This window comes from Aphidius gifuensis, linkage group LG3 (assembly GCF_014905175.1).
Source record: "Aphidius gifuensis isolate YNYX2018 linkage group LG3, ASM1490517v1, whole genome shotgun sequence".
In the NCBI taxonomy this organism is placed as follows: Eukaryota; Metazoa; Arthropoda; class Insecta; order Hymenoptera; family Braconidae; genus Aphidius; species Aphidius gifuensis.
In genome coordinates, this window is record NC_057790.1 from 3,681,969 (window position 1) to 3,701,128 (window position 19,160).

The window sequence follows — 19,160 nt, forward strand, 5'->3', positions numbered from 1 at the left end:
TATAATATATATACATATATATTACGTGGAGAAAATATGAATGGTATATGTTTGCATTTATTGCTGCAATAAAATTTTAGTTTCTATGCTCAATACAAATCGAAATAAAACGGAGCAACTATTTCGCTGATATTCTCCTGATTTTCTGCTTTTTTATTTTCTTTTTTTTTTATCGAAATATTGATATAAATATGTTGCTTTTTTTTTCATTGATAAGTTTGGAGATGATGGAAATTTTTTTGGGAAAAAATTAATTTTATGGCTTGCGAAGAAAAATTTACAGATGAGACAAGCCCATGATTCTTGATGATCTTGCGAGATCATTTTGTCTTTCTCACTCGTTTTTTTATTTTTTTTATAATATAATTTATATATAGGTATGTGAATACCTACCTGACTCGCGGACTCTTTTACCTCCTCCACCTTTCGCCTCTTTCAACTCTCTGGAACGTCTCTTCTTGTTGCTCTACACATTCTGTAACTGTCAGAAATATGCCAGTCGCCAATGAGCGCCACAACAGGCATCACCTTCATAATTTATAAATTTTATATTAAACCCTTTTTCATAAAATACTTGTTTATCAATTAAAAGTTTATCTATTTTTACTAAAAAAAAAAAAATTCAAGTGTAAAAAAATATTTTTATAATTTAAAATTTATTTTTTGTGATTTTTAAAATAAAAAGATAATTGTAATTGTGTTTAATGGATATTGTTTTTAATTTTTTATAGGTAAGTTTTTTTTTTTTTTTTTTTTCGAGGTAAAATTAAGCTTTATGTATTTTTTAATTTATAATAGTATATTTTTTTTTAATAAACTAAAAAAGGAGAACGCACATTGTTGAATCTAGTTTTATTATGTAAGATGTAAATTTTAAAAAAAAATATATATCGCATGGGAAATTTTTACTCGAATTACTACCGTGACACACTGTGAGAATATTAAAAATTAAATAATATAGTAAAAAAAAAATTATATAGATGCTTTTTTGATTATTAAAATTATAAATAAATTGTCATGATATTTTTGAATTTAGCATGATTAATGATTTTCAATTGAAAACCTCGTTAGAAAATTAAATTTTTTAAAAATATTTTTATAAAATTACTAATTCATTCAACATGGCGACGTCCTTGGCGAGGTCACGTGTGTTTTATTTATTTATCATAATTTATTATTTATTTCTGCAAAATGCATTTATCATTAAACTGGTTTTTTTTTTTTTTTTTTAATGTATAACTCATTTCATTAACAACTCATTTCATTATTAATTTATTTATCAATTGAAAATATTGATTTTGTATTTATTGTTTTAAAAATTTTATTTATAATTATTTCTGTTATTTTTTTAATTATTTATTTTATGAAAACACTTATGCCCTATTTAGTAATTTTGTATATTTTTTTTTTTTTTTTTTGATGAAGAATCATCGATAAATATTAACCTCGAGGTCATTTTTAAACAAGTTGCCTGCTAAGGAAATTGGAAAGTTCATCGAAACCCTTTTGGCAAACACCACTTGACAAAAGACACTTTTAAAATTTCATTAGCATTAAAATACTTATTATAAAAATATGTAAATTTAAAAAATCAATAAATAAATAAAATAGCTGTCTGATTTTAAATCTTTCAAAAAATTATTATCATAAAAAATTAATTTCCAATATATTTTTTTTATAAAAATTTCGTAATTTATCACCCAAAATGAACAAAAAAAAAAAAAAAAAATCATTTGACATGTTGCCAAAAAAGGCAATGAAATACAGGAAAAACAAAGTAAAAAAATGAAAAAAAAATTTAAATTATTTGGAGGACATCATCATGCACAGTGTTCATATAATAAAAATGCAAAGAAAACGTCCTCGGGGTCGTATAACAGCCACGATTTAATGTGCAAATAAGCATGACAAATTATGACGTCATATGAATTTTCAATAGGGCAAAAAAAAATAAATTAAAACAAAAAAAAAAAAAAAAAAAATTAATAAAAACAATACCAGCCAAATAAATAAATAAATAAATAAATTATAAAAATAAGTTAAACACGTAATCCCACGCCCATCATAATTCCATATATGAAAAAAACTTTGACATTGTAATTTATTTTATATTTTTTTTTTTTGATCATTATACTGTTTAAAAAATCAGTCAAATTAAACACAAAACCTTGTGACAAATTCCGGGCATCCAAATCTGGACAACGGCCACTATAAAAAAGAAAAAAAAAATATGAAAAAAAAAAAAAATTATTTAAACAGATTACGTGTGGGACTGTATGTGTATTATATTGTTGTATTACATTCAATTGCCAGTTTAATATGGCAAGGACACAACGATGACTCTCTGTGACTAATTTTTCATATTATTTTTCTATCTTTTCATATATTTTTCTTGTCAAGTCATTGATTCAAATGTGTCTTGTTATTTTTTTAAATAATTTTTTTTGTACATTGATTGACCATCGATATTCGATACTGTTATCTTTTTATTAATTTAATTTTTTTTGAATCAAGTGGGTAGAAAAGTGCTTAAAAAATTCATGCTTATGTCCTTCGATGGTCATCTCAACTTGACAACTATTTAGATTAAATATATGCTTGAATTTTTGTGTAGAAAAAAATTATTTTTAATAATGTAATAATATATTGTTAATGAATTGAATAAATATGTGGTTTTTTTTTTATTTTTTGTTTATTTAAATATTTAAGTATTTAAATTAAAAAAAGAAAAAAAAAATTATTTTTATTATTTAATAGTCAAGTCACGGAGACTCGCATGAACGAAGCCAATTGATGCTCATGATTGGTGACTAGCATCATCGAAACCAATCGAAACTATGGAGGTGATTTCGACGCGCAGATACGAAGCTCGACCACCAGCTAACTCCGTTCATCCGGGACTTATCGTGAGTTTAAAATTTTTATTTATTTTTATTATATCAATAGACAATACTTTGCTGTAATTTTACTCATTTTCATACAATTTTTTACTCACCTTCCCTTTTTTATTTTTTTTTTTACTTTTTTACGTTTTACGTTATTACAATCCTCTTTATCATCATTTCCGGTTAATATCGTGTCTGCAAAGCCGTTAAAAAATTTAAAAAAAAAAAAAAACAAATAACGCGGCAAAATTGTACCGCCCACCTTTCGTCATTTCCATCAAGGATAGATAAAATTCTTCTATTTTTTATTATTTATTCAATAGATATGTTTTTTTTTCTTTTAAAACTTTTGCTTTCTTTTTTTTTATTTTATCACTTTTTTTTTGTAGAAAATAGTGTTTAAAAATTTTAAAATGTCGTTTAATTGGCTCATAGGTATTTTAAAAATTTTATGTGAAAGTTTCATTCATTTATTAAAACTAAAAATTGTGTTTAAAATTCTCTGAAGATTTTGACAATAATTAGAGACGTTTATTTTAAGCAAATAATTTTTTTTCAATTGAAAAACACACCTACTTATGTATTTGAAAAATAAACTAAATATATTTTTTAATTTCAAATTTAATTACAGTTTGATCCACAAAATTCAATAGCAACAATCAAAGAAGGTAAATAAATTAAAAATAATAATTTTAAAGATTTGTTTGAGATTAAAAATAAAACAATTAATTATTAAATTACAGAAGAATGGGAAACACGAAAAAAAAAAGAAATAACGACAACACGACAAATTGAAACGAGAGTTAAAAGACAAGTTGTACTTGAAGATGGTGAAGTTGTCAAAGATTCTGGTCCTCTTGTCACCACAAATACCACTGAAGATGTTGAGCAACAAGAGCACACAACTCAAGAGGTTTTTATTTATTTATATTTCTTATTTAATTTTAATAAAAAAGAAACAATAAATAAATTAAATAATATTTATTATTTGTAAATCAACAAATACATAAATAATAATTTTCATTTAAAATTATATATATAATAATTTAAATAATTACAAGTTAATTTTCCATTTATTTTAATCACATTAAGAAATAATAAATTTGATGATAATTAACGTAATAATTATACTGGAATTTTGTAAATATAAATAGTTGTATACATGATTTATTTCAACAGAGATAATAATAAAAATTCAATAATATTATATTATTAAAATTACATAATACTTATTATTGATAAAATTATTATTTTATAATTTATTTAGAGAAAAACAAATGGTGATGATCCAAAGGAAATTGAATGGCCAATTGATGGAAAAGAATCTGGTGGTATTGTGGTGCAAAAAGAACTCAATGAAACAGTCATTAGATCTCGTGAAGAAACTGAAGAGTTACTTGAAACTGAAGATCGTCGTCAACTTGGTGACATCACCGATGAGGTAAATTTATCAACTCAAAAAAAAAAACTACAAATATTAGCTCTAAAATTGTTCAAATTATTTACACATTTAGATTTTTTAATGATAATAATTTTGACTTGAAAAAAAAACCATGAAAATTAATCAAAAATTTTTCAAACTAATCATCAAATAGTTGTATAATTTTATAAAAATAATGAATGATTTAATAATAATAATTTATGTTGGAAAATATTTATTTCAAATTGATGTAAAAATCTATAATTATAGAAAAAAAAAATTAGAAATTGAAGAGGACAAAATATGCGTGACAGAAAAAATTAAAAAAATTAAATAAAAAAAATGATAATAACAGTGAGTTGTTGATTAGAATGGACAGTTCTGCATGAAAGAACTAAGGAAAGTCTTATAGGTGTACATTAAACATAATACTTGAACAAATAAAATTTTTTATAAATAGAATAGATCTTGGTGAAGGATGAAGTGAAACGAAAATAACAAAAGATAGAAATATATATTCAACAAGATATATTGCAAAATATGCCAGAAGGAATACAAGCTTCTCATCCAGCCAAGAATCTCTCTCTCAAGAAGTCTCTCCTGTCTACATTTTAAATTCTCAACTTTTAAAAAAGACAAGATATATTGTACTCTTTCTCTTTTATCTCAAAAAATAATATATATTTTATTTTTCAACTTAAAAATTAATAAAGCTAGCAACAAAAATTGAATACAATTTTTTTTTTTTTAATTTTACTTTAGTAGAAATGACTTTTTGTTGGTTCATTGAGTTTTTAAATTTTCTTTTGATTATAATGATGATGATGTTGATGATGATTGTATAGAAATAATATATAAAAAAAAATTAATGAAAAAGACAAAAGTAAAATAGATATTACTTGCGAGAGAGTGCTCGAGGTAAATTATAAATCTTGCGGTTGAGACTTAAGTTGGAGGGGAATTCACCTGATGATCTTTTGATTTTGCACTTCCCTTCACCCAGGGAAGATGCCACGACCGCAGTCGCCACGTCTCGGCCACACGTGATTCATCCTCGGTTAACAATAATTTTCAATAGTTAAAAATTAATTCAAAAAAAAAATCATACAAATTACTCGTAATTTAAATTGTCATTATGACATAAATATTATTTTTTTAAACATTCATTTGTGATTGTGTAATTTTATTTATTAGTTGTTAAATTTTTTTATTTATTTTTTATTATTCCTGTAAATTGATTAGAATTTTATTAAACTATTTCGATTTTTTTTTTTTCGAAATTTAATTTTTAGTTTTTTCTATCGAAATATTTGTTGTTTTTTAAATTTCTTTTTTGAATTTTATTTATTTATTTATTTTGTTGTTGTTAAAATAAATAAATAAATAAGATTTTTTTTTTTTTTGCATTTATTTTATTTTGTACGCTCGACTAACCACTTTGCCCTTGGTAAAATAAATATATTAATCTTCCATTTCTTCGACCTTGCCGAGGACTAAGAAAACCAGTTTTATATTTGATAATAATGTTTGCGTGATTCTTCGATCTTACAGCTTAGCTCCTCGTTCCAGGTATTAGATATTACTTATTTTTATTAAAAAAAAAAATAATTGAAAAACAAGAAAATTTAAAAAAAAAACAAATCATTTTTAAACATGAAACTATTTCTCTGTTGTCAAGCAAGTTTGTTAATATTTATTTTCTTAAATAATATTTATATTTAGATTGAAGAGTGCATTGTCCTCAAGATTATCTTGATCAAAAAAAAAAAAATCCACATCACATTTTTTCCTTGATACAATCAAAAGTACATTAATCATTAAACTGTTATTTAATAATTTTTTATTAGGCATACCAACAAGCAATTAAAAATAATCGCGGTGATATAAGAATATCACTGGCTGAATCATCAAAACAATTGGCTGTTAAAACAGGACCAAGAGTTTTACAGCATACAACAAAATCCAACAAAGTCATTGACACGGAAAAAACCTTGGAACGTAAAGAACTCAAGCCTGATGGTCAAATTGTAACTGAAACAAAAAAAACTGTTGAACACGAGGAGGTAATTAATGTATTGCCGATAATAAAATTAATTTTATAAATTATAATTTATTTCTTTTGTCTTTTAAATACAAGATTAGAGACGTACCAGCTGATGAAAATGCAATTAACAATGATGATACATCAGAAACTAAAAAAGAATCATCACAAAGATTTTTAAAAAAACGTGAAGAAGACGTTGTTGATTATATATCAGGTGGTGAAAAAATTGCACGTGAAATGCGATATGTATCTGAGATAACTGAAGGTGAACGTATTGGTGATTGGCCACCACCACCAGATACAATGAGAACAGTTCGACTTCCAAAGCCAGCTGGTAAATATTATATAAATTAAATAATAATAATCATCATTTAATTATTTATTTTTACAACAATAAATAATATGTAAATAACAATATTATTGTGATTTTTGTTTTTGTAAATTAACAATTATTAATTAGGTTTACCAAGTGATACAAATCCAATGAATAGAAAAGATGCATTGACTAAAAAACCCCTTGATCCAGAAGAAGAAGATGAAGCTAGAAAATTTGAAACATCAAAATGGCTAGAGAATCATTTTGGTAGTGAATCAAGATCATCACATAGTTCTGATCATGATAATGTACAATCATCACCAATTCAAACAGCAACTAACACAAGTTTTATTAATGTTACTATGAAATCATGTACACCACGTGATCGTGATTATAAAAATCCAAGTAATAATAATAATAATCATAATCATCATCAACAACAACAACAACAGCAACAACAACAGCGTAAAATATCTGCTCGAGAATCGGGATCGCCTTCGGGTTACTTTCACGGTATCAGTGAATGGTCGGAGAGATTTCAAGGATCAGGTGATTGACACAAATCGTCTTGATCAAATCACTATTAACTTGAACTAAAACTATCTAATTTTTATTATTATTATTTCAAATAATCATTAAAATACAATTATTATCTCATTTTGAATTTTATTTTTTTCATTTTGTGTGTTTTTTTTTTTTTTTTCTTTTGGCATTGAGATATTTTTATTTCAACTATGTTATGTACAAGTTAATTTGCATAAAAAAAAAAAAGCGAGAGATGTTTAGAATATTAAACAGGCACTTTATTTTCTCCTTTTTTAATTTATTTTTTTTTTCTTCTACTTTTTTTATATTTTTTTGTTGGTTTATACTGATTTTTTTTAATGTTATTTTTAGACAATTTAAATGGTACAATTCCGGCAAATTCATCGAAACATTATGTTGTTGAAACATCAAGAACAAATGGTAGTTTATCAAGAAAAGAAAATCCAAGAAATCATGGTGATAATGTTAGACAACAAAAAGATACAACGACATATACAAAAAATTATGAGACAACATTACGTAAAAATCATGAGTCACATAATCAACGTACAAGTCCACCATCACCACCAGTTAGAAGAAGACTTCGTGAACAGGTTGATAAATATTTACTAATTTTTATCTGATAAAATAATGGTATTATGAAATATTTATTTATAAGCAAACCATGTACTTGTTGAAAGGCTATTAACACGCCCTTTACAACGAGATTTATCAAATTACCTTGCCAAGATATACAATGAGACAACAAACAATGTATAAATTTTTAGTGATTTAAATATTATTACAGGTAACAACAACAAGGTTGGAAGAAAAAAATTCCTATCCAGAAATACGTGGTTCAAGTCCAGTTAATGTTGTTCAACGTACATGGGAAAATCGTAGTCGTGAAAAACCAGATAATAATCGTCATGAAAAAATTGAAATACGACATTATAGTCCAGTTAAATCACGTTCACCATCACCAGTTATTTTAAAAACCCAAGCACCACCACCAGTAAGACGTGATAAAAAAAAATCAACAATTGATAAATCAAACCAACGTAAAACAAGATCTCAATCACCAATTGAACAAACAAAATCAAAAATTGGTGAATCATTTCGTAAATTAGTTGGTAAATTACGTTCAGTATCATCAGAAAGAAAAAATGGTAATAAAAAAAATGGTAGTAGTTCAGTATCACAGCTAACACAAACAGATGATGATTCAACTTATTTACAATACAATGTTATTGATAAAAATATACCAGAAATTATTGGTGATGATGAAGTTGACATGAATAAACCACCAGAAAGACCACCAAGATCATCAAATAGCCCAGTGACAAAAACAATCAAGGTTTGTATTAATAAACCCCAACTTTAATTTATTAAATTAATTAATAATTATTTAGGTCACTAGAACAAATGGCAGTTCATCAAATGATCAGTATAAATCAAGAAATGGTAACAGTACACCACACAGATATTACATAAGTGAAGAATCATATTCATCATCAAAAAGTCCATATGATACACGAATAAATGATCAACGTAATCATTATAAATCATCACGTAATAATATTGATCATGATAGTGTTAATGAATCAAGTACACTTGATAGATTTAGTAAATCAACAAGTCGTTTAATAAATGGTAATGATAATAAATATTATTCAACAACACAAACACTACCTAAAAAACTTAATTATAAAAATAATACAATGTCAATACAATCATCAAATCATCATCCAACAATAACAACAACAACAAATCATACAAAACAAATACAAACACCAATAACATCAAAATCAAATCAATCAAGACACTACAACAGTATGATTAATATATCAATTAAAAATTCTGTAACATCACCAACATTAAAAAATATAAAAAATATAAAAAATAATAATAATCATTTACAAAATAGTAATAATAAATTACAAAATTATAAAAATTCAAATAGTTCTGGTAATTCGTCAATTCAAAGTACATTATATTCAACAGTTAAACATGATAATAATTATAAAACATCATTATTACGTAGTAAAAGTTTCAATGTCGAGGCAAATAATAATAATAATAATATTAATAATAAAAATATTAATGGTGATAACACCCACAGAATTCCATACAAGTCAAATACACAGTTGAATAGATTGGACGAAACGCCTCCACTAAAAAGTCCTGGAATTCTTGCTAGTATAAGTCGAAGTAATCGAGACCTCTTTAGGCATGATTATTATTAAAAATAAAATTAAGATTTTTTTTTTTTCATTAAAAAATTTAATTTTTTTAATGATGTAAATAAAAATAATTTACTCAGGCTAACAAGTTTTTTTTTTTGTCTCAATCAGCTCGATGTTATGTTTTCTTTAATTTTTTATCATCGAAAAATTTTTATGTAATATTTTTGTTTGTTGTTATTTAAAATTTTATCATAGATATATTTCTAAATTAATTTATATTATTAAATAAATAAAATCGAGCTGTTTAATAATATATTTATAAAAAAAAAAAAAATCTAACAATTTAAATGAATTAATAATTTTTGTTTTTAAAATGACATTTTATTTTAACAAAAGAAATAAATTAATTAAATACAAGTTTGAAGGAATATTATTATTTATTTTTATGTATAACACAGCCGTATACAGTGGTTCGTTGATGATATATTAAAAATGTTTGTTAAATGAAATAAATAAATAATTGAAAAAAAAAAAATTAATGTCTTTTTCTTTTGGCTGATCTTTGAATAATTGGTTTTGATATAATACGATATTTTGAATAACTCAAAATGAGAATAATTGCATTAACAGTGTAGGTACCAACACAAACTATGCATATGTCATTGAGTAGGTGTAATATCCAGGTCAAGTATACAGTACCAATGTTTGAAAGTACAGCGAGTATAAGTAAAAAAACCGCATGAGAATATTTATTACAAACACCTGCAAAATATAAAACAAAAAAATTCAATTATCATTTTTAATCAATGAAATTAATGATATTTAATTTCCAACTTACTGATTATTGCAACGAGTCCATAAAATCCTAATCCATACAAACTATTTGGAAGATAAAAAATTGAATCTTCAGAAATTAATCCATAGCCTTTTCCATATCTACAAAATAAAAAATGTTAGTTATTATTTAAATAACATTGTTGCTGTATAATATTAAATAAAATTATCATTTTTTAATAACTTACTTTGACATGAAAGCTTTGGTACAACTAACATGCTCACTAATGTCACACAATGGTTCATAATTAGAATCTTTTTCTTTAGAAGTTTCAACGTAGTATGCATAATATGATAATGCTAATCCAACAACACAAGCTGTTACAAGTCCAGTATTTAATTTATGAATTTTTCCACTTGTAGGTATCATTTTTATTTATCATTCAATTATATTTTAATGTACAATTATTAAATGATAAATAATTCAATGTCCTTTTTTTATTTTGAGTACTACTTGTTTAATATTTTTGGGATATACTGGTAGTTTGGTGCAATGTGAATTATGCTGCGCGCGAAATTATGTTACGATTATTGAACCTTATTCTTCTTCTCTCCCTCAATTTTTTCTGTGAACAGGCGCACTTTGATCCAATTTAATCACAATTTATTATTACCCTTCTTTTTTTTCAACACTGTTTATCAATTTGATAACAAAATAAACTTTTATTTTATTTATATTTATTTGTTTATTTATTTATTGTTAAATATATAAATATTTTATTGATTATTTTCAGATAAATATTCAAATTTTATACAGAAAATTATAAATATTTAAATTGCCAAACGTCAATGATTGGTTTATTACATTAAAAATGTTTAGCCAAGTTGAAAATTTACTTGCACATGAATGAGATTTGATAACACATGAATAATCAGCAACATCAAAACATATTATTATTTTTGAAGATATTTTATTTTACGAATAATTATTAATGACTAATACAAATTTAAAATTATGTTTGGAATATTAATTTTATTTTTTTTTTTGATATATTAATGTTCAACTAAATTGTGCAATCATGTTGTTGTTTTTTTTTTTTTAAATTTACTTTAATTTCAATAAGTTACATTTGAATTGTACAAACTTCTAATTGAGATTTAAAAAAAAAAAAAAACATTTGTTTATTTTAATTGAAAAAAGAAAAAAGTTATAACGAATACAAAAATATTTTTTTTTTTTTACTTTAATTATATTGGAGAGAAAAAAAAGTGAATTGTTTTTATATTATTGAAATAGAAATTGAAAAAAAAAAATTATTTTATTTCTATTCGGATTATTGATACTGGATACCTGTGATTATGTGTTAATTTTAAATATTTTTATTGTATGTTTTTTTTTTTTTTTTCCTATATCTAAAGATAGTCACAAGTTGTTTTTTTTTTTTTATTTTTTTTTTCTCTTGAAACATCGGTTTGTTGTTGTAATAAACTCGAAATGTTTTTGATCTTATCGTATGCTGTTTTCAGTTTCACTTCACAAGCCCATTTCTCTAGTAAAAAAAAAATTTTTCATTTGTTATTTTTAATTATTTAAATAAGATGATGAAATATTTTGTAAAATTTACGAGAGAGTTTTGATGTAATTTAACATTCCCTAAATAATTCAAGAAAAAATATAAAAGATAAAGATTTATTATTAAATCCAATAACCTTTAGCATATAAATAAATTATTAATACCAAAAATAATATTCCCAGTCTTTTCAAAGTGATGAAAATGTAAATTAAAAAAATAAATAAAATTATAAATTATTTCTAATTTTCTTTTGTTCCTTTACTACCAATTAAATGATGAAAATTTTTAATCAACAAAATAATTTCTACTTAGTTAAATGATGCCATATATTTGGTACATTAAAACTCCCTCGATAAATAATAAAAAATATAAATAATAAATACAAAAAATGCTTACTCTTGTGGTGCCATTGCTCTTGCTTGTGCTCTTACACGTTTTTCATATTCCAATCGATTTTGACTAAAAGAATAAACAACCAATCAAATAAATGAAAAATATTATAATAATCAAATTTATAATAATAAAAATTAATTACCAGTAAATAGTGTAAGCCTCAGCTTGAGCTGGATCTTTGACATTTGGTTCATTCAATAAATCTTGAATACCCAAAAGAATTTGTTTAATTGTAATTGCTGGTCTCCAATCTTTTTCTTCATCCAATAATGACAAACAAACAGTACCAGATGGATAAACATTTGGATGAAATAATGGTGGTTCAAATTTGCATTTTGGTGGACTTGATGGATAATCATCCTTGAAAATCATTCTTAATTTGTAAAGACCACCTTCCCATGGAGTCTAAATATATTCATCAACAAAAAAATAATTATTTAATAATTGAAAAATCCAAATACAATTTATCGAAAATATTTATCAAACAACTTACAGTTTTTTTTCCTGGAATTGCACATTCCCAGCTCATCAAGTTCAATGTACCATCTGGATTTTTAGTTGGACGTGCAACAAAGCCCTAATAACAATAATAACATTAATTATTGTCAAATAATTTACAAGTTAATAAAATTTCAACACAACAAAAAGGAAAGAGAAAAAAAAGTTAGGTTAGTGCGCAAACAAGTGTTCACCACTGACATAAATGTAGATATTTTTTTTTTTTTAATTGAAATATTCATAAACAAATTGTTATTGTTTATATTTAAAAATGAAAAATTGAATTAAAAAAAAAATATGTAAATAAAGCTGATTATAATTAATAACAATATGATAATTAATTTTCCCGCGTTAAAATACTATTAAAATTGTGAAATATGAAAAAAAAAAAAAAAAAAATAATATCACTCACAAATGGATGATCTTTCCTCCATGCTTTTCTTTCTTCGGCAAGTCTGGCACTCGCGATACCTGACATTATAACTGCAAAAAAAAAAAATGATGATAAATTATTTAAGTATATTTAGTATATAATATAACATTGATAATTAATTATAAATAATTTATACCTCAATTTAATGACAATTTATTGAAAATTGAAAAAAAAAATACGTTGAAGCGTTAACGACAAAAAAAAATCGTGGTTTCTGGATGCTTGACAAAACACACACACATATGCGACATACACAAAATAAAAAAAGAGAGCCAAGAGAGAGAGAAAGAGAGACAAAAAAAAGCGCGTTCAAAAAACCATGTAATAATTAATTTTATGAACACATTTGTAGGGATTTTCATGTGAATATTTCACTAGAATTTTAAATTACTATTATCTCTGTTGGTAATGAAGAAATCACTAAAAAACCCGCGAGTTTTTTGAATATATTTTTTTTTTCTTTGGGAAAAATGTCAGTGTGAGATAAATAATAATGTTTTTTTTAAAAAATATATATTAACATAAGTGTACGTATCACTTGTTGTCACAAACTCGTGAACAGTACGACAATTCATATCAAAATAAATTCAGCTAATCTAAAAATACACCTGATACATATATAATATATAAATTAAAGCTTGGATTAATTTTATCGCGTGTTATATTTATAAAAATAATATAAAATTTTTAATTAAATTGGCAAATGAATTGTTTATCAAGATAAATAAACATTCAAAAAGCCAAAAAAATGAATTTTTATTTCATAATTATGTGAGTTTTAATTAAAATTAATTTGATTTAATTTGATTCATTTTGATTCTTTTAAAAAGAGAGTTTTTTTTTCTCTATTTTTTCATTGTTTGATGTATATTAACAAATATAATCAGGTGGGAATTATTATTTTATTTAAGAGACAACACATGTGTTATTGAAAAAATAAAAATACGTACCTTGAGATAATATCATTGCGTGCCAAATTTAATATTATTTTATTCACATCCCAAGTATTTTTAACATTAACAATAATAATTATTATTTAAAAATTTAATTGTTATATTAAATTAAATTTATTTTTTGTCAATTTAAAATGAAAAATTATTCAATTAATTATTAAATGTTAATTTTTTTTTTATCTTTTTAATAAATTTTATCATCTTAAAATAATATTTTTCATAATTTTTTTTTTTATCTTTTATTATTTGAATTTATGTATATCATTTGAATGAAAAATGTCAATAAGTAAATAAAAAAAAAAAAAAGATAAGAGATGGTAAATTCATCATGTAGGATGTTAATTGTCACAGGTTGATATTTTTATTTATTTTTTAAGTTTAAATTTACCAAGAAAATGAATTTATTTGTACTTAATATTACTCGAAAGAAAAAAAAAAATAGAAAATATAAAACCAAGGTTAAAGTATTTAATAATGAAATAATATTTTTTTTAAATTGTTTATTTATTTTATTTTTAATCGTTTAATCAAATGAAAAATTTATTTGCATAATAGTTATATTTTTTAATATCAAATTTTTATTTACAGTTTATTAATAATATTAACAATAAATTCTTCAGAAGAAAATAATCCATGTTTAAATAATTTAAATAAATTTTACAATAAATCATCAATATGTTTATTTATTGATGAAGAAAATAATCATTTGTGGTGTTCCGGCTACTACGGACACTGGAAAAATAAGTAATTATAAATTTTTTTTTTCTAATTTCCAATAATTAATAAATAAATTTCTCATAATTATTTATTAATAATAATATAAATATTTATATACAAAGTTCAACGTCAATTAAAAGTCTGACAATATGTAATTGGCCAGAATTATCTCTAAACCCTGAAGAACTTGTATCAAACTTTCCAAATATAAAAAACTTGATAATAGCAAACAGCAACTTGACAAATTTCTCATCAACTTTTTCACCCGCAAAATATCTCGAGGTATGTTTTTTCTTTTTTTTTCTTATCTTTATCATTATCTTCTTACAAAACTTAAACCTCACAAGTATTTTTCTTTTTTAATCCAACTCTTTTAATTCTTTTTCTTCAAAAAAAAAAAAAATAAAAAAAAAACAAATTTGTTTTCAAGAAACTTCAAATTTCCGAAACACACCTGGAAATTTTTCCTAAAGATGCATTTAAAAGTTTGACAAGACTTAGAATTTTAGATTTAAGAAATAATTCTCTGGCTAAAATTGATCCAAATGAATTAAATGAAATGATGATGCTCCATCACATTTATCTTGCTGGTAAATATTATCAATAATTTAATTTTAAATACATATTATCTTCATGTAGTTAAATGACTGTTTGATGAATTTTTTTCCAAAGGAAATCCATGGAAATGTAATGACAAGTCAATGACATGGATATTAAATATGACAAGTGGTTCATTATCGAGACGTATTGTTGATCGTGACAAGTTACACTGTTCAATTCCCTTTGAAGGTCGTCCACTTGTTTCAGTCATTGAAATAATAATGGTAAATAATATTTATTAATTAATTTAAAATTATTTTATAATTTGAAATTATTATAGCAACTTGAGGAAGAATGTAAATTGACAATTTGTGAATGTGAATTAGTCTATGTTGTTGGAAGAATTGGAAGACAAACGACAAAACAATTAATGGCTTTTTCATCAGTTAATTGTAGTCATAGAAATTTAACTGAAATGCCAAAATTTATACCAACAAATGTTACAACTCTTAGGCTTGATGGAAATAAGGTTTATCTAATTTTAAAACAAACTAAAATAATATTTATTTTTATAATTGAAATTATTTTTTATTTATTTTAGATATCTGATTTAACACCACTAGTGACAAATCAAGTTTATCGTCAAGTACTAGATCTTTATTTAGATAATAATGTCATTGAATCCATCAATCAATTAGAAAGTTCTTATTGGCTTGAAAATTTTCGTGTTTTTAGTTTACGGGGAAATAAATTGACTGACGTAAGTATCATTAATCATTCAGCTAAAAAAAAAATGAAACATAATTTTGTTTGATTTGTTTTTTTGTTTAATCCACGAGGAATATTATTTATAATTTAATTTTTAAATGCAATTAATTTTAGCTACCGACATATGCACTGGAAAATGTCTTGTTACAAAGTGGCAATGCTGTTAGTATTTACCTCGGTGATAATCCTTGGACATGTGATTGTTTATTCACACCTGGTTTTCAAGTAAATTTGCAAAATAATAATTTAATAATACCGTTTGTTTAAATAATAATGAAATTCATTTTTTTTTTTTTATTTTTCTCTTTGTATTTTTAAAAGAATAAATGATGTAATGATTTGTTTTTTTAAAATTCCTTTTAGGATTTATTAATTAGCTATACAAGTCTTGTGAAAGATATTCATGATGTAAAATGTCATACTGGTCATATTGATGTTTTGAATAAACCAATAAGAGACTTAACACGTACACAAATATGTATTACAAATGATGGTGAATATTTTATAAAACCAATTGATATGTTAAATATTTTTTTAGCAAGTATGATTATACTTATACTTGGTAAAGTTATTTATGATTATTGGTCGTTTAAAAAAACCGGTAAATTACCTTGGCTTGTTGCCAAAATGCCATGAATTTTAATAACATTTTTTAAATTATAAAAACAGTATAATTTTATCTAAGAAACAAAAAAATAAATTAAGATAAAAATTCTATTGCTGGTTATTTTGTAATAAAAATAATAATTGAAAATAAAAATTTTATGCTATTTTTGCAATTGTCATTTTTTATTATTATAAAAATAAGTTTTTGTATTTATTTTTTTTTTTTTTTCAAGCTTATCTGTCAGACAAATGTCGAAATTTTTTTTTTTTTTTTTACTAAAACTAAAATAATTTTGCTGATGTTAGTATTTATTTTTTTTCATTTTTTATTTTTTCACGTGCTGAATTATTTGGACTTTTATTATCTCCAATTGTCTGTAGAATAAAAAAAAATCAAGTCAATTTGTTTTTATTTAAAATGAAATATTACCTTAGAATTTGATAATTTGTTGTTTGGAAAATTTGATAAATTTTTAATCCTTGAATTTCCTGATCTCAATGAATTTTGATGATAATTATTTGTCATAATTTTACCTGGATTTTTAACTTCATTTACTAACAAAAAAAAATATAATAAAAATTTAATTTAAATGATAAAATATTTTTTGATAATTAATAAAAATAATATGATAATTTATTTTACTACGAAATGTTTTTTTTGGAATTCTTGAGGGACTTTTTCTATCAGTATTTTTACCTCTCGGTGATAAATTTGGACTGTCTATATTTTCTTTGACAATTTTAACTTTTTCTTTATGAAATATTTCAGCATTTGAAGACACTCTTTCTTGTGCTGGTCCAAAAAATGCTTCTTTTGTTGTTATTGTTGGTTGTAAATGACAAATTTTATCAACATTTTTAATAACAGCTATTGTGTTCATTGTTTTGTCAATAATATTATCAATTATTCGCGAATTATTTGGACAAATTGCTTCAATTTTTTCAACTTGATTTGCTGCTTCTTTAATTGTTAAATTATCATTAATTGTTAAACTATCAAAAAATAAATAAATATATTATCTATAAATAATAATTATTTTTTTACCAAGTAATTCTTTATTATTTTTTGTATTTTTTATAGATAAAAGTGAAGGATTTATAGTATCATAATTTCCAAAACCCTCCCACTCTTTTAGACTAGCAATTTCCATTGAATGTTGTACATCATCTGATGAATAGACTGACTGACATGGTGATTTATCAATTGATACATTTTTTTCATCAATTTTATCTTCTTCCTTCAACGATATATTATCTTCAATTGTGCTGCTTGAAACTTGAATAGCTTAAAAAAAAAAAACGAAAAATACTAATCTAACAAAAATATACACTTAAATATGTTTTTAAAAATAAAAATTATTATTTAATTATTTTTGTTGTTGTTTTTTTTTATAATAATAATACCAAGGTCTTGATAATTTGATGTTTTTATAATTTTTACAAGATTTTTAGCACGATCAAGTGATTCTTCAAGTTCATTAAATAATGGTGCAGTTTTTGGAAATCTTTTTTTTATTGTTTTCCATATTTCATTTGCGTTATCAATTTTTTCTAGTGATTTTGGTATTTGTATATTCGTTGATGATGATGTGGATGATGACGTAGATGATGAAGATGATCTTGGGGAGAATGATACCAATGATGATGAATTCTGCATCATTATAATCCTGACTCGACATGTCAAATTAATAAATCACTTTTTACCAACTTCAGACACATGTATGTTTATTTATTTAAACGATCATCGATTGTCGGTTTTTCATGCAGTTTGTTCTATTTAAAAACCCATCAAATGTTTCATCATAAAATTTAAATCTTTAACTATAATTTAAACTTCAAATCATTATCTAATTTTAATTTAAAAAAAAACCACATGAAATTCAATTTAAAATTACTGCTAATAATAATTCCTCATAATTGTAAAATTATTTAAAAATATTTTTAAAATGTTTTTTTTAAATATATATTCAACAATTTAATAACTATAAATTATAATTTATATGAAATATCAGGGTTATAAAGGGTTAAATTAAAAAATAAAAAAATAAATAAATATAAATAAAATCTTCAGTTTAAAATTTATACAATATTTTATAATAAATAAATGAAAATAATTTAATTAACGCTGTGATATTTTATTAAAATTATAAACACGTGATTACAATACATCATTGTGTGTTTGCTTAAAAATGATCGTTGAATCAAGGCCACGTTGATTCAATTTATTTTTTTGTTATCTTATTATTTATTGTGTTTGTAAATTAAGTCTTATTTTATTTCGTTTATATTATTATTTATATATTATATACTTATTTTATTATTCTTATATAATTATATATATATTTTTTTTTTCATTTTTTACTTGTCTACTAGTGCAAGCCCTGGTACATCTCGTACAATTGTGCTACATGACTTCGTACATATACAATTATATTTATATTTACGTTTTTTTTTTTTTTTTTTTTCTAATTTGCATTCAAATTTGGCTGTGCTTTATATATATATTTATTTTATTATGTTTTTTAATT

The 19,160-nt window shown here is 23.1% G+C and overlaps 5 protein-coding genes across 7 annotated transcripts; 2 read left to right on the forward strand and 3 right to left on the reverse strand.

The window, feature by feature from the left end:
• The first annotated feature begins 470 nt into the window (after window positions 1-470).
• On the forward strand, window positions 471-9,515 carry LOC122851489 (putative mediator of RNA polymerase II transcription subunit 29). Its single transcript, XM_044150748.1, has 11 exons — window positions 471-731; window positions 2,758-2,906; window positions 3,517-3,553; window positions 3,629-3,798; window positions 4,153-4,326; window positions 6,153-6,368; window positions 6,443-6,683; window positions 6,810-7,214; window positions 7,563-7,804; window positions 7,999-8,547; window positions 8,603-9,515. The coding sequence occupies exons 2-11, from the start codon at window positions 2,838-2,840 to the stop codon at window positions 9,434-9,436; spliced, it is 2,937 nt and encodes a 978-aa protein (XP_044006683.1). The 5' UTR covers window positions 471-731; window positions 2,758-2,837; the 3' UTR covers window positions 9,437-9,515.
• A 220-nt stretch (window positions 9,516-9,735) lies between these two features.
• Window positions 9,736-10,750, reverse strand: LOC122851518 (vitamin K epoxide reductase complex subunit 1). The gene is made up of 3 exons (XM_044150786.1): window positions 10,399-10,750; window positions 10,215-10,312; window positions 9,736-10,138 (listed from the first exon to the last, which is right to left on the reverse strand). The coding sequence occupies exons 1-3, from the start codon at window positions 10,578-10,580 to the stop codon at window positions 9,912-9,914; spliced, it is 507 nt and encodes a 168-aa protein (XP_044006721.1). The 5' UTR covers window positions 10,581-10,750; the 3' UTR covers window positions 9,736-9,911.
• An 858-nt stretch (window positions 10,751-11,608) lies between these two features.
• Window positions 11,609-13,286, reverse strand: LOC122851519 (SUMO-conjugating enzyme UBC9-B). Of its 2 annotated transcripts, XM_044150787.1 has the most exons (6): window positions 13,185-13,286; window positions 13,028-13,098; window positions 12,611-12,694; window positions 12,260-12,522; window positions 12,121-12,183; window positions 11,609-11,700 (listed from the first exon to the last, which is right to left on the reverse strand). In XM_044150787.1, exons 2-6 carry the CDS (start codon window positions 13,091-13,093, stop codon window positions 11,685-11,687), a joined length of 492 nt encoding a protein of 163 aa, XP_044006722.1. In that variant the 5' UTR covers window positions 13,094-13,098; window positions 13,185-13,286; the 3' UTR covers window positions 11,609-11,684. The 2 variants fall into 2 exon arrangements, with proteins under 2 accessions (XP_044006722.1, XP_044006723.1); XM_044150788.1 differs by lacking the exon at window positions 11,609-11,700 and having other exon boundaries at window positions 12,117-12,183; window positions 13,185-13,239.
• Window positions 13,287-14,315: 1,029 nt separating this feature from the next.
• On the forward strand, window positions 14,316-16,707 carry LOC122853536 (protein singed wings 2). The gene is made up of 9 exons (XM_044154037.1): window positions 14,316-14,338; window positions 14,596-14,745; window positions 14,841-15,000; window positions 15,149-15,308; window positions 15,391-15,542; window positions 15,599-15,787; window positions 15,860-16,018; window positions 16,141-16,251; window positions 16,390-16,707. Exons 1-9 carry the CDS (start codon window positions 14,316-14,318, stop codon window positions 16,660-16,662), a joined length of 1,377 nt encoding a protein of 458 aa, XP_044009972.1. The 3' UTR covers window positions 16,663-16,707.
• A 219-nt stretch (window positions 16,708-16,926) lies between these two features.
• On the reverse strand, window positions 16,927-18,346 carry LOC122851508 (metabotropic glutamate receptor-like protein P). Of its 2 annotated transcripts, none has more exons than XM_044150775.1 (5): window positions 18,037-18,346; window positions 17,678-17,917; window positions 17,330-17,593; window positions 17,063-17,187; window positions 16,927-17,007 (listed from the first exon to the last, which is right to left on the reverse strand). In XM_044150775.1, the coding sequence occupies exons 1-5, from the start codon at window positions 18,290-18,292 to the stop codon at window positions 16,942-16,944; spliced, it is 951 nt and encodes a 316-aa protein (XP_044006710.1). In that variant the 5' UTR covers window positions 18,293-18,346; the 3' UTR covers window positions 16,927-16,941. The 2 variants fall into 2 exon arrangements, with proteins under 2 accessions (XP_044006710.1, XP_044006709.1); XM_044150774.1 differs by having other exon boundaries at window positions 17,276-17,593.
• Between the last annotated feature and the right edge of the window lie 814 nt (window positions 18,347-19,160).